This window comes from Arvicanthis niloticus, chromosome 17 (assembly GCF_011762505.2).
Source record: "Arvicanthis niloticus isolate mArvNil1 chromosome 17, mArvNil1.pat.X, whole genome shotgun sequence".
NCBI lineage: Eukaryota > Metazoa > Chordata > Mammalia > Rodentia > Muridae > Arvicanthis > Arvicanthis niloticus.
This window is the reverse complement of record NC_047674.1, coordinates 18,309,804-18,325,031: the sequence shown is the minus strand read 5'-3', so window position 1 is coordinate 18,325,031 and position 15,228 is coordinate 18,309,804. Positions and strand designations below refer to the sequence as shown.

At 40.2% G+C, this 15,228-nt stretch overlaps 1 protein-coding gene across 6 annotated transcripts in view; it reads left to right on the top strand.

Annotated features, from left to right (window-relative positions):
* Dis3l2 (DIS3 like 3'-5' exoribonuclease 2) overlaps positions 1 to 15,228 on the top strand; it is a 309,644-nt gene that overhangs the window by 29,191 nt on the left and 265,225 nt on the right. For all 6 annotated transcript variants that reach the window (XM_076914866.1, XM_076914868.1, XM_034521596.2 and 3 more), the window contains exons 2-3: positions 11,527 to 11,674; positions 12,205 to 12,362. In XM_076914866.1, coding sequence (XP_076770981.1) covers positions 11,623 to 11,674; positions 12,205 to 12,362 — 210 coding nt within the window. In that variant the 5' untranslated portion in view covers positions 11,527 to 11,622. The remainder of the gene's footprint in view (positions 1 to 11,526; positions 11,675 to 12,204; positions 12,363 to 15,228) is intronic.

Here is a 15,228-nt window from a genome sequence, read left to right as displayed (position 1 = left end):
CTATCTTCTGATATCTTTCTCAATTTCTTTCTTCAGAGATTTGAAGTTCTTTTCATACAGATATTTCACTTGTTTGGTTAGTGTTACACAAGATACTTATTATTTGTGGCTATTGTGAAGGGTGTTGTTTCCCTGACTGTTTGTTTCAGTCTTTCTCAGACTGTTTATTGTTTCTATAAAGGAGGGCTACTGATTTTTCTTTTTTTGTTGATTTTTGTATCCAGTCACTTTGTTGAAGATGTTTATCAGCTGTAGGAGTTCTCTGGTAGAACTTTTGAGGTTACTTTTGTATACTATAATATCATCTGCAAATAGTGATTTCTTCCTAATTTGTATCCCCTTGATCTCCTTATCCTTATATTTGAGCTTTTGATGTTATTCTGAGTTCTTAATGCTTAGTTTATCTTTATGGTTCAGTTTTATTTCTTTCAGTCTGTATGATTTCTGTCAATGAAGTTCACGGATAGTTTTGTTCTTTTACTATTTTTTGTTTGTTTTAGGTTTTTTCTTTCTTTCTTTCTTTCTTTCTTTCTTTCTTTCTTTCTTTCTTTCTTTCTTTCTTCTTGCTTTCTTTCTTCCTTTCCTCTTTCCATTCTTTCTTTCCTCCTGCCTGCCTATCTATCTATCTATTCCAATTGGAGCTCTCCCTTCTCCCAGTTCTCCCCCCCCCCAACCCCCCATCACACAGCTCCTCCTCCATTCCCACCTCACCTTCTGCATCCTGGCATCTCAAGTCACTTCAGGACTAGGCACATCTTCTCCTACTGAGGCCAGACAAGACAGTTAGGGGAACAGGATCTACAGGTAGGCAACAGAGCCCCCTACTCCAGTTGTTGGAGGACTCACATGAAGAGCAAACTGCATATCTGCAACATATGTGCAGGGTGTGGGGGGGGGGGTGGAGGACTAGGTCCAGGCCATGTATGCTCTTTGGTTGGTGGTTCAGTTTCTGGGATCCCCCCAAGGGTCTAAGGTTAGTTGACTCTGTTGGTCTTCCTGTGGAGTCCCTATTCCCCCTGGGTTCCTCAGTCCTTCTTTCAACTCTTCTACAAGACTTCCTGAGCTCTGTCTAATGTTTGACTGTGGGTATCTGCATCTGTTTCAGTCAGCTGCTGGGTAGAGCCTCTCAGAGGACAGTTATACTAGGTTCCTTTCTGCAAGCATAGCAGAGTATCATTAATAGTGTTAGGGATTGATTAGTTCTTGCCCTTGGGATGGGTCTCAAGTTGGGTCAGCCATTGGTTGGCCATTCCCTTAGTCTCTATCACACTTGCCTACCAAATCTTTTATTTTACACAATATATAAATTAGTTTTAAAATTTACATTTTAAATTTTTAGTTGAGATATCTTATCTTTTTAGTCATTTCTAGTGTCTTCTCATCTCAGTGAGCATGATTATCATAGCTGATTTCATGTCCTTCTCTGATCATTTTAAGTTCTGAGTTCTAGGATTGGAATGTGTTCATATTTTCCCATTAGAATGGATCATGTTTTCTGGGTTCTATGTATGTCAGATATTTTTGGATTGTAGTGTTTTTATTCGTTTGTTTAAAGAGATAGGTTGTTATTATTTTTCCCAGACTGCCTTGAACTTCTGGACTGAAGCTGCTTTTTCCTCAGCCTTGAACTATATAGGCACATGCTGTTGCGGTCAGAGGTGCCTCATGTTGGGCGCCAAAAATGTTGTGGCCCGAGCTGCCCCACTGTGCCCGGCTTGGATTGTACACTAAATACAGTTAATACTGGTCTTGTATAGATCTGAATTCTTTTCAGTTTTCTTGAGAGACTTGATGTTTTTTATTTCATTGGTAGTTAGTGTCCAACCTCCTACCCCTGCTTTTAGTTTGAGACAATCTTCTTCCATAAGAGGTGGCTTAAGTCTTAGTTCACATTTTTCAGACTTTGTGATACTACATTGTTTTTCCTATATGTACGAAGTTAGGGCTCAGCAGAAGTTTTGGTGATGTTCTTGGGGAGTAGGAGATTCCTCTCTTCCGTTGTGGCGTCTTCCAGAGTGCCACTGTAGTGTACAGGTGCATCAGTAGATTGCTGCTGCCAGCTAGTCTATCTCTGTTCTTTAGAACCTGTGGGTAGTATTTCTGCCTCCCAATCCCCAGAGTTTGTCTTTGTAACCTAGCTTAATTTAAAGTCACTTTCAGCTTTGGTGTGTGAACAAGTTCTTTCATCAGGAGACTGGAAAGGTATGCTAGGGCACAGAGTGGCAGCTGGTGAGGAAACCTGAAGGTTTAGAAAGACTGAATGTCTTCACAATAGCATTTATATATTAGTTAAAACATGAGTTGTTAATTGGGTGGTGCTGATGCTTGCCTTTAATCCCAGCACCCAGGAGGCAGAGACAGACAGATCTCTTTGAGTTCAAGGACAATAGTGGTATAAAGAGAGAGTTCCAGGACAGCCAGGGATACACAGAGAAACCCTCTTTAAAAAACCAAAAACCAACCAACCAACCAAAACAAAACATGAGTTGTTGAGGAAGAGGTTAGTGGCTGAGAGATCTCTTAGGCAAATTCTACCATCTTCATGCGTCATCATGCCATCTTCATGTCACATGTTATCTTCATGTCACATCATGTCATCTTCATTCCACACCATTGCAATGTCTTGATTTCAGACAGCTACAATCAAGCTGGAAAGGAAGGAATCTTTTTTAGTAACACTGCTGAATTAGAACAGGGTATTAATAATGGAGGGAAGCAATGAGATGATTACTGTTTGCTGCTGCTGATGGTAATGATGTCATTAGTCTGGGTGCAGTACACAGGTGGAAGATTTAGTTTGAGGAGAATACTAAATTGAATTAGAAACATGTTGTGTTCTGAGTGCTTGCCAGTATTACTCAGCAGGAAGCTGGAAAGTTAGAGTTTTGGATAGCAGGGTTAGAGATGGAGATTTAACCAAGAGAGAAGCAGGACAGTCTTCAGAACAGAGTCTTGTGTGTGTTGGAAACCTAGGGGTAGATTGAAGGAAGAGGACTCATAGGACTCACGAGCGTTAGAGCATCATGAGGCTAATGTGCATTGGAGGCCAAGGGTGAGACTAAGCCACTGGCCCCTGAGCTTTAATTGGGAGCTGTTGGAAAGGCAGCTATGGAGAGAGAGGAGGGTGTGGTAACATTCTAGAGTAGATAGAGGATGAAGATGAACAGATAAGAAATTAGGTCTAAATATGCAGGGGCATTTTTGCCTCTGACATAGGAAAGCAAGGATAGCACAGGTTTGGAGAAGCCCTGGCTGGGGAAGAGAGAGTCTGTGTAGGTAGAATTGGGAATTGAGATACTACAAAGGAGAAATAAGCATCTGATGCTTGTACTTTCAGTTATGGCATAGAAAATCTTACTTTAGACATCAACCAGAAAAGCCAGGCTTCCCATTCCCTATAGTTACCCAGAGTATTTGAGAAGTGATGTCAGAGGTTAACCTAGGAAAGAATGAAAACAGGAAACTGTGATCTGGGACTGTCTTACTCCAGTGGGTATTTGCTGACTTTTAAAGAATCCCCTGAGAAACTGAGCAGTGCATTTGACAGTGTCTTAGAGTTAGAAGACTAGGGATTAGCAGCTTATGTGGGTGGTGGTCTGGTGAGCCACTCCTTTTTGAGAGGGAGACCCTGAAGGGACACAGGGTAGGTGATTTGTACATGTTTAGTGCCCTACCATAGGCTGTTCTTGGTTGAAACAAATTCAAATCCTACTTGGAACATGAATGATAACTTTATTATAGGCATCCAATTCTTATACAAAAGTTCTGTAACTACATTCTGTTTAGAACAGATCAAATAACACGAACAAAATGAAGTAGAAGCAACAGACTTGCTGTATCCACAGGGATTTCCAATATTGCAGTTTTTAGGCGGTCACTTTAGTGTATCTGTGGTTATCTTGTTTGAAGAGATAAAATGCAAAACTCAACATTTTTAGCAGGAAAGTTAACATTTTGAAGAGTGGGACAGGTGAGACTGTTCAGTGGGTAAAGACAATTGCTGGTAACCTGATGAACTGGGTCTGTAGTCAGAGCCCATGTGGTTGAAGGAGAGAACCGACTCCGAATGTCCTCGGACATCCACACAGTGCATGGCACGTTCTTGTCCCTTCCAAAACATAAACAAATAAATGTATTAAAATTAAAAAATGAAGTGAAAATGCTAGTCTTGAAAAAGTAATTGAAATTAGGATGTTAATAATGGGTTTACTAGAAGATTAGATAGAGCTGAAAGGAATATTACTGAAGTGGTGAAAGTCAGAGAAAAGAGGGTAGAAAACTGAAGAGCTTGAGGGAGGTAGAAAGACAAGGAGGAAATCAAGATTATAATAGGGCTGAAATGGGCAGAAGTAATTTTTTGAAAAAGAAATGATGGAAACCTTTCTCCAACTGAGTTATCAAGCAACAGAATCAAGAAATTGTATTGACCCTCAAGTAATATGGAAAGAAACCCATCCCTTTAATATGGTGGTGAATCTGCAGAAAACAAAGAGAAAATGTTTCCAAAGTACAAGGGACAGGAACAGTGTGCTTTCAAAAAATTAAGAGAGTAACAGCTGACTTGTTGATAGACACAGAGTCTATAAGACAAGGGGATGATCTCTTAGGCTCTGAATCTAGCTGATAGTCTAGAACTGTAATGTGCCAAAACCTGCCAAAAATCTATGAGAGCAAAGGCTACATACAGATATCTTACACTGTTCAAAAGGCATGACTACTGGCTGTCACACTGGACAACACAGGTATGCAAATTTCTGTCATTGCAGAAAACCCAGTCCTCTTAAAGATATTTTCAAATACAAGGCAGCTGGGAATGTAGCTCAATGGTACTTGTGTGACATATACAAACCCTGAGCTTTAGTCTTCAGTACAGCAAAAACCAGATATAACATTCTGCCCTCATCTAGACTTGAGATAAAATTGGTAAGTTCCTACATAAAAATAAATTCAGAATACTCAATTATAAGAAAGTTTTAAAATTCAAACTATTTTATATGTCGTGAGGACTTTTTAAATGATATTTTGATTTGCTTTGGTATTAACTGCATAGAATGATATTTTAAATTTTTTTCTGAAAGTTCAAAAGATCGGTATTTTTTTCTTCCAGTATTTGATAGAATCACCAATGAAGCCATTTTTTTCCTTTTTTTTTTTTTAAGTAGAAGATTTTAAATTATCAACACAGTTTCTTTTTTTATATATCTAGATTTATTTCTTCTTGAGTCAGTTTCGGTAATATGTATCTTTCTAGTAATTTCCTACTTCATGTAAGTTTTCTAATTAATACCTAGTTATTTATTATATTTTTAACAATCCTTTTAATTTCCACGAAGTTTGTAGGGATGCCTCTGTTTATTCCTGTTCTGTGGTCACTCTGAGGGAATAGAATGGACCCTCTCCTAAGTAACAGATAGGGTATCTATCTATTCCTAAAACACTTCACAGTCCAAGAGAACTTGAGAGAAGAGATTCTTGGAGTCAGGAGAGTCAGCACCAGCAAGTCTATGCTGACTTGAGTTAAGCTAAAGGATTAACTAAGCTAATGATTTTGCTTTTGCAATAGCTCAGGGTTCTGTTTCTGTGTGCTCCCTGGATTTTAGAAGGTCACCCTTTGTGGACCACACATGGATGTTCCTATAGCTTGTTCAATTGTGGTTCCAAAGGGGATAAAGGGAGGTGGAGTTTAAAATAAATCAGAGGAATGAAGTTCTTTTACAGGTCTCAGTTTTGGAATGGAATAATTTGTCTTCAGCTTTCTTTTTCAGGTTAGGTAATCTTGGCTGGAATATGTTTAGATTTATTACATTTTTTCTGTAAGCTATGTCTGCTCTTGAGCTTCTCTAGTGAATTCTTCATTTCAGTTGTTGTATTTGCTAACTTGGAACTTCCATCTAATTCATTTAAAAATAACTTATCTTTCTCTGTTGGTATTCTGTCATTGTCACTATACTTAAATTATGGTTTCTTTTGGCAGATTTTTAATAGCTGCTCTGATGCCCTATTTGGGTAAATGATAAACCCAGGATCAGAGATGGTTTTTGTTAAATCTGCGATCTTCTCTCAGTCTAGTTTACTTTCTTGATTCTTGTGTGCCTTTGACTTTTGTTGATAGCAGCTTGTTCTCTATTTCCCCTTTCTCCTCTTGAAGTTGGAGGTGGCCATTCTTCTTTCTTTCTTTTTTTTTTCTCTTCTTTTTCTTTTTGCAACTTGGCTGAGTTAATTCTGGAGAGTCTTCTTCTCCTGAAGTGTGAACATGCAGATGTTTGCTCTTCTGTTGTCTCCCCCACGCCCCAAGCTTGGTTTTGTAGTAATTACCTTTTTTTAAATTAATAATTAAATTATTAATTTAATTAATTAATAATTAAGTAATTAATTAAATTTTTTTTTTTTTTTTACTTTTGTCGGTGGTTCCTCTGAGGCTCTGGAGAACATTTCTAAGATCTTGATGATCTGTACTGTGTTTCTCTTTCTGCATTTGTAAGGTTTCCTGCTCCTGCAGTGATGAGCAACACCTTGTGGCATTTTCCTTCTGTCTGTCATGGTTGTACTCATCTTTATAGTTTTGAGTTTTGTGTATGCATAGACTCCAGACCCCAGGAGAAAGCTGCCCCCCCCTTTCTCTCCCTTCTTCTTCTCCCTCTCCCTCCCTCCTTTTCCTTCCTACCCTCCTACTCTCTCCTTTTTGATTTTCTAAAAGAGTCTGACTGTGTTGACTTAGCTGAGCCCAGCCTTCTCTGCCTCAGCCTCCCAAGCGTTGCTGGTGACTGCAGGCATGCACCACCACATTACATCGGTGGTTAGCCTCCAGTCCTTAGATTTTAGAGATCTGCAATCACAATTTTTATTTTATTTTTTAAAAACATTTTTTTAGACCTGGTTTCATGTTGATCAGGCTGGGCTGGAATTTGTTGTGAGGCTGAGGAGGACCTACCTTAAACTGATTGCTCTGCCTCTTCTTCCTGATGTGTGTTTTTAGTCAATATCTAAATGTTTACATTATTTCAGTAGTTTTGTATGACTTTATTGTTGTTTTTATTCTGGGGGAATATTTGCCAAATTTCTTCTTTGACCATCTTGGTTTATTTTCTCTTCTTACGTCTCTTCTCTGCCCACACCCTCCCCCTTGTCTTCTGTCATTTTAAATGTACTTGATGCAAACTGAACTCTGCATATGAAATAGGAAGCCATTGGATCTCTTTGTAAAGTAGCTTAATGCTGCATGTTGATTAACCTGTGTGCTTGTCACTGAAGAGTAATAGAGTTGTTGTTTCTTCGCTTTCAGTGAGCTCTGTTGTACTCTCTCCTTCCCCACCGTTATTACTGCATCAGGTTTTTCCTCCTTTACTTTTTCCAGGTCTCGGTTCCTGTCAGCTCCACAGAGTTTGGCTTGTCGTTAAGCTTCTTCTGCTTTGCACCTTTCTTCCCTTCATTGAACAGCTTTACAAATTCATCTGTCCTTGCTGCTCCTGAAGGATGGGACTAGGCCAAGATAATCGAGAAGGCACAAGAATTCAGGCATTCTCAGGCCCTTCAAGTGTGTCATTGGTACCCTGTAGGGTCTTACATTTTCAGGTTTTGGCCCTGGGTAACCTGGTTTGTCCTTGGCTCTCTTTCACCTCCCGTATTTTCTACCAGTGTGTGTTTGTTGTAATTTGCCTACTGTTCCAATAGGCTGAATTTATTTAATTCAGGGGTTTGAGCCCCTGTTGTGTTTGTGCATTGTGCTAGGTTTAGAGGCTAGAGGGTCTCAAGATATCACTATATGTGCTCATGAGCTGTTTTCAGATTTACTTTCTCAAGTGTCTTTCCCCCCATTCCTTGCCTTGCCTGCTTTTTCATACTATGTGCTATGTTGGCTGTTACTGCCTGTTCCTCCTAGCTGTGGCCCAGCTCTTAGACTGCCATGTTCATGGCGAGGGCTCCTGCTAGGTACTGGGCAGTGAGTCATTGTTTCTCATCTGGAAATTGTCCTGTTCCTTTAGTTTGTCAGGGTGTATCTAGGGTTTCTCCAGGGTTCACGAGCTGTTACATCAATGTGACAAGGAAGGCAAAGATGTCTGTTTAGTCATCTTTTCCTTAGCAACATGTATAGTCAGATTTTTCTTGTTGCTTTCTAAGGCTTTGGTACTCATAGGTGAGTTTTTGACTCTAGTTGTCTGGCTTATTCTTGACAATTTTGTTGCCTAAATTCTGTGTTCTCTTCCTGCTCTTTGCTGACTTTTAAAAAATGTGGCTCCCCTGAATGACCCTGCTCCACTTGCTGTTTTGCTGTTTGTTCACTGAGACTCATTTAGCTGGTTATGTAAGAAATGGGGCTTCTCAGGCCCACATTATAGGCGCTGTGGGAGTCACTGGGGTGCAATGATGAACTCAACAAAATGTTTTTGTTTTTCTGATTTAGAAATGACAGGAATCCAGTTTCTGCAGCAAGGAAAAGTACAGATGCTGTTGATACTTGAATTGAGTCTCTGTATTTCATGAGCTTTAACTGGTAGTACCTCTGTTTAATTTTGAATTTCTTACTGCATCACGATTGATATATAGGAACCTGTCTTAGTGTTCTATCACTGTATGGAGACACCATGACCATGACAACTCATGTAATAGAAAGCATTTAAATGGGGGCTTGCTTATAATTTCAGAGGCTTAAGTTGGTAAAATCATGGTAGGGAGCATGGTGACCTACAGGCAGGTACTGGAGCTACATCTTGATCAGTAGGCAGAGAGAGAGAGAGAGAGAGAGAGAGAGAGAGAGAGAGAGAGAGAGAGAGAGAGAGAGAGAGTCTGAGAGAGAGACTGGGCCTGGTATGGACTTTTGAAATCTTTTGTCCAATCTCCAGTTGGACACTTTTTCCAGTGAGCCCACACTTCTTCATCCTTCTAATTCTATCAAAGAGTTCCACTCCCTGGTGACCAAGCATTCAAATATATGAACCTGTGTGGGGCATTCACATTCAAACCATACTGGAGCCCACACTGAGTAACAGCTTGCTGCAGCCTCTCACTCCACTCCAGGCTGCTGTTGTGCTCAGACTCACTATTGGGAACAAGTTCTGATCATGAATTTTTCTTTGGAAACTTTCCTTTTTTTTTTTTTTTTTTTTTTTATTACTTGACTCTATTAGCTCTTTTCCTATATCTTTTTTTCTTTTTTTGTCTTTTATTATTTATTTATTTACACTCCAGATTTTATTCCCCTGTCTGGGTCCACCCTCCAACTGTTCCACATCCCATACCTCCTTCCCAGCCCTTTGTCTCCACGAAGATGTCTCCACTCCCATGCCCCCAGCCTCCACCCAACCAGACCTCTAAACTCCATGGGACCTTCAGTCTCTTGAGGGTTAGGTGCATCTTCTCTGACTGAACACAGACGCGGCAGCCCTCTGCTGTATATGTGTTGGGGGCCTCATATCAGCTGGTGTATGCTGCCTGATCAGTGGTTCAGTATTTGAGAGATCTCAGGAGTTCAAGTTAATTGAGACTGCTGGTCCTCCTGCAGGGTCATCCTCCTCCTCAGCTTCTTCTAGCCTTTCTTTAATTCAACCACAGGGGTCAGCAACTTCTGCCCATTGGTTGGTTATAAATATCTGCATCTGACTCTTTCAGCTGCTTGTTGGGTCTTTCAGAGGGCAGTCATGATAGGTCCCTTTTTGTGAGCACTCCATAGCCTCAGGAATAGTGTCAGGCCTTGGGACCTCCCCCTGAGCTGGATATGTTTCTTTTGTTGTTGTTTATTTGTTGTTATTATATTTTCTACTTCTTCTCTTTTTGCATTTGTTATGCTGCCCTAACTGATTTATCAGGAGTGCTTGATCAGACCTTGCCCAGGGCCAAATGGCCTATATTGATGTTTGATTATTCTTTATTTTACTACCTTCTCTGCTGCAGTGGATTGACCCTTGCCATCCATTCTTGAGCATGTTGGCTTGCATCTTTATCTAATAGCTAGGTGAGGCCTCACTATATATTATGTTTCACTTTTTCTAGTATTTGTTGAATTATTCCACACAAACATGTAGTACCTCAAACAGAAGTTTGTTTTTTTTTTTTTTTTTTTCCCTTCCCCCTAACATTAGGCCAGTCATAACTCCCAGCCCCATCACTAGGAACCTACCCAGTTTCCATGGTTGTTTTAGGCTCTCCTGGTTACCAGGTGAGTCAGCCAAGCTGTAGAGGACCATGTCAGAGGCCTTTGTTGTCAGTGTCCGCTTATATAGCTCCACTCCTAGCCCTTCCTGTTGTTCTGACTCATCTGTTTCTCCAGAAGGTGCAGGTGCAGGTCTCCATTCCATTCAGTTCTGACTTCTGTGCCAAGAAGATTCTTCTTAAAACAACTTTGGTCTATTGTTCTTTCTGCTCATTCATGCTTCAGAAACTCCCTAGTGCTTTTGAAAAACCCGGCTTGTTTTCTAGACCTTCCAACTTGTTTTAATTTCCTTGCCACTGCCTTCCTCCATATAGGCAGGACTCTAGCCAAATGGAATTAATGTTGCAAGAATCTGCCTGTGCTTTTTTGTTTGCATCCTGATTTTTGTTTCCTTTTGCCAGAAGTATGCTTTCCTCACTTCTTAATGTCTTAGTTCTTTCTTAAAAACTTTCCCAAGGTTCTCTTAGATTTCCTGACCTGGACAAACTCTTTCCTTCCCATATATAGCTATACTTTGAAAACCACGATGCTGTCACTTCCTGATGTATATTACTATGACCATATGACTTTTTAAATCTAATGTCCCTTTCTCTTTCATTTTGCTAGCTATTGTGCATTGCACATATTTGTTAAAATAATGAGAGAATGAATGCATATCTGCATTAACCCTCAAGCAGCCCACATTCCCCTCTTCTTTTCCTATCCCTTTTCTATTTCAGTGAAGATATCTCTGTATTTGGATTAACTTTATCTTACAGTCGCTTTGTGTATCACCAAGTGGCCTGTTAACCTTTATCTTTGTTGTTCTCTTTTTTGAGTTAATAACAGTTTCAGTTTAAAGAAAACTTTGATCATTTGGTAAGGCTTGTATGAGGGAAATTTGAGGAATAGAAGATACAGTTCAAAATGATATCTTGATCCATTTTGTTGAGAAATGATTGCCTAGTAGGATTTGGTAGTTTGTAAGTATAGATTTAACTCCATGTTGGTGGCCAGTGGAATGAGAAGTACAAGTTGTGGTGCTGTGTTTACTGTCCAAGTGGTGGCCAGGGCCCAGCAGTAGGGTCACATATTGTTGGACTTTCAAACCCACTCCATTATAGCTGTTAGAGTCTTCCACACTATACAGAATTGCCTACTTTCTTATTTTCTACTTCATTGCCCCATTAGTGGAAACTTTTAGTTGAAGTTCTCCAAAGGAACAATGTAGTGTATGTATCTGTGAGTGTGTAGGCCTTGGAAAGAAATGGAGCACAGATTGTATAACTACCCAGGAGAATACCATATCGAATTTGCCATGTCTCAGTACTAAATTTCTAAGGGCACAAAGGAAATCACAGGTAACTGCTCTCTAGTCATCAGTTTCTTCTTTATTTTAGCTCGTGACAACTGAGCTGTTCAAGGCAGGAAGAACTCTGAGCTGAATAGTAGTGGGTCCCTGAATCTGGAGAGAAGAGGCCACCTTGGAACCAGCAATGAACCATCCTGACTACAAACTGAACCTTCGGTCTCCAGGGATCCCCAAAGGTATAGAAAAGAAAACGAAACGTGCCTTGGCAACTGGAGACTTGAAATAAAAATTGGCTGGGTGTGGAGGTGGAGGGAGTTCTTTGGGCTGAGGGAGACTAATTATTTTAATGAACTGTTAAATATTCTCCCATGTTATTTATTCTAGAATTAGGTAGGCTCTTGTGGTTTTAGTTGGATTGTTGTACAGCCATTTTATTTCCTCTAGAAATGTGACAGTCTTTTAGTAATTCCTATTTTTAAAGGTTTGTATCTGCGAATGGCAAAGTATCTCAGACCCATTGTTCAGCTTTTCCTCTGTGCATACTGCAGCGGTCACTTAGGCCTCACCTGCTTCATTTATGCTGTCTTACATGTTCTTTCCTTTTTGTGGCTGTTTGAAATCATCACTGGAAAGGTTCATTCATTCTCTTGCTGGCCTTTGGAGGTAACAAGAGCAACAACAAAAGGCAATGACATCATAACACTTCCAGTTAAAAAAATAGAGATGTGTAACTGAGGGAGGGTTGATTGCTGCCTCATGTTTCTAGGTGTGTCCTCTGTGGTTGGCCCGAATGCTGTTGGTGCTTCGCCAGGTGACAAAAAGTCAAAGAACAAGTCCATGCGAGGGAAGAAAAAGAGCATATTTGAAACCTACATGTCCAAGGAGGATGTTTCAGAAGGCTTGAAGAGAGGAACGCTTATCCAGGTGCTTAAAGCTTACAGGCTATTTAACCCCTGAATATATGGAATGGCAGCAGTCTTGTTTATTAAACTTTTCCCTGTTCTGTGCTGTGTGCTCTGACATGGTACCAGGTTTGTGCTTCTTAGATCTATAGCATGTGTAGGTGCTAAGTACCACTTGACTCTCCTAGGCACACCTTTGAGAGATGAGAGGAGAGAGCCTTTGTAGCCCATGTCAGTGTTGCCTAGGAATGTTCTATTGGGAGAGATCTATATGAGCCAGGCTGGAGATTGGTGCAGTTGAGCACATAAGCATAAGGAAATGAGCTTTCCAAGTGAAGTAGCCAGTATGAGCTGTTACGACAGACTAGACAGTGGGGTTAGACTATGTCAGTCATTGAATTGTTCATGTGCCTGAAACACATGAATACTGAATGACTGGGAAAAATGGGTAAAGTTGTAGAGGAAACAGTAAACAGTATTTATTGAATGCTTTGTAATTTGCATAATCTGTTCCCAGGCTATTCATTGGTGTGGCTGAACAGATGTTCTTTGAGCATCTATCTTGAGCCAGGAGTGCTTCATGTTAGGATAGTGCTGCGGGGTGAACTTGTGAAATGTTAGAGGATAAGGCAGCTTCGGTTTGCTCTGGTGTGACATCCAAGGCAGCTATTAGGTAACAAGGCAAGAGGAGGAAGCAGGAACATGCCTTCTTTGAATTAAGAGTGTTTCATAATTCTTGGATAGAAATACTACCATGTTATACCTGACTCAATTAAAATTATTGAGTGAGGGCTGGGGCTTTCAGTGAAGTGCTCAACACACAAGCATGGGAACCCAAATTGGATCACTAGCACTCACAGAAAGGCTGGGCAAAATGGCGTGAGGAAGCAGAGAGAGATTTCCTGGAGCTTGCTAGGTACCTGCCTGGCTCTGAGTTTACTGAAAGACTCTGTCTTGAAAAGCCAGGTGGAGAGTTACTGAGGAAAACAATCTGTGTTGACTGCTGGCCTCTTTACACCCATGTCTATACATGTCTACACACATGTATAAACACAAGTATATTAATATATACAATGCTGACTGAGTCCCATCTTCTCTCATTCTGAAAACTCAGACTTAGTTGTGTTTTGGGTGAAAGATTCATCCAAACAACAGATATCAGCTTCTCTGGTTATATCATCTTTCTATAATTACCTGTGTCCATAGTATATGTAATTGATGTAGACTCTGTAGCACATCACTCATTTTTCACAAATCAGTTGGTCCTTTTGATTTAGGAATACCATTGGTTTTATTTTTCCTGGATGTCTCTGACAACTCTCTCTTAAGAGAATAGAAACCGTATTTGCTTGCTTCTCATGGTTGGCATCCGTATACTTCACTTTACCTGCAAGCCCTCCTTGTTCCTGTGTGAGGTTTTGATGTGCCTTTCTCACTATTGTCTCCTGCCACCCCTTTCCAGGAATGTCTGGTGTTCTGATTATCTTGGACTTCCAGATTTTTTTCTCTAAAACCTGTGCTTGCTTGGTGTGGTAGCTTGTGCTGACAGTCCCAGTACTTGGGAGGCAGAAGCAGGTAGATTTTGGTGATTTTTGAGGCTAGCCTGATTTATATAGTAAGTTTTATAGTGAGACCTTGTCTCACAAGACCAAAATCAAAACCACTACCACCAGCAGCAACAGCAGCAGCAGCAGCAACAACAACAACAACAACAACAACAACAACAACAACCCAAAATGAAACTAAGTGTAGGACTCTGTTAGACTTTGCTCTTGCTGTCCTGGAGCTTGAGTTGTTTCTTCCCATCAAAGCGTGGCAATCATGCTTGCCCTGCCAGTGGCTGAGCAATCTGTACTTAGATGTCACCCTCACATTTTCTAAGCTCAGTTGGTTGTTACTGCCTTCGAGAAGTCAGCTTTGTTGTCTACGCGTTAAACTCTTACCTTTGTTTGGCTTTTATGTCCCCAAATAGATTTTTCATTTCCTTACTGCACTGCTATGCATACTGTATATGGTAGTCCAGCTCGGGGCGTGGCCAGTGCTTACTAAGCTTATGCTGAATAAGTTTTTTTTTTGCTGGCTGAGTAAAGATCTAGATACTGCCTTTTGAAGAAGAGTTTTGAGAGAAAACCAGCTTTGTTATAGAAGTACACCTTAACGAGAGGTTGGAGTGGTATCCTGCAATAGTATTAGTTTCTACTTCCTTTTAATTTTTGCATTTGAAGTGACTTTTTGCTGGCATTAACAAAAAACAAAAGATCTGATCAATATAACAGCTCACATTCCCAGAAGTTTGTAAGTGATTCCTCCTGGCCTATGACATCATAAGCCTCCATAGCCAGAGGCTCTCTCCCCCTCTACCCCCCACATGTGAGAACAGTTGTTCTCTGCAGATGGGGTGAGGAATGGGTTCCAGATATGAGGTCACCATGAGAATATACAACATTGTAAATAAGATTTTCATAGGCAGAGAAACAGAGTACATCTGCTTTTGGATAAAAACTTTCTGTGTGTAGCTGTCTGGGTAAGGTAAAAAGCTAGACAAAAAGTGATATTTTAATGCCACTGAAGAAAATTAAACATATCAAATATACTTAGAAACATCTGTCAACTTTTGTGTTCAGATATAAGTATGCCATAACCCCCCTTCCTCATCAAGAGAAAAGTCTTGTATTGAGAGATATTAGGGATCTTAACTGTTAGTGGAGTAATACAGTGTTAGTCAATGTCTTGATGAAAGTTTGAGATTTCATTGTTTTATAGGAAAGAGGAGACCACAGTGACCAAAGAAACCTCTTTTCTGTATTTGTAAATGAATAGCAATAAAATATAATTCAGTACATGTAGTTTTCTTTATAACCAAGTTCTCACATCAGTGTGTCATTACT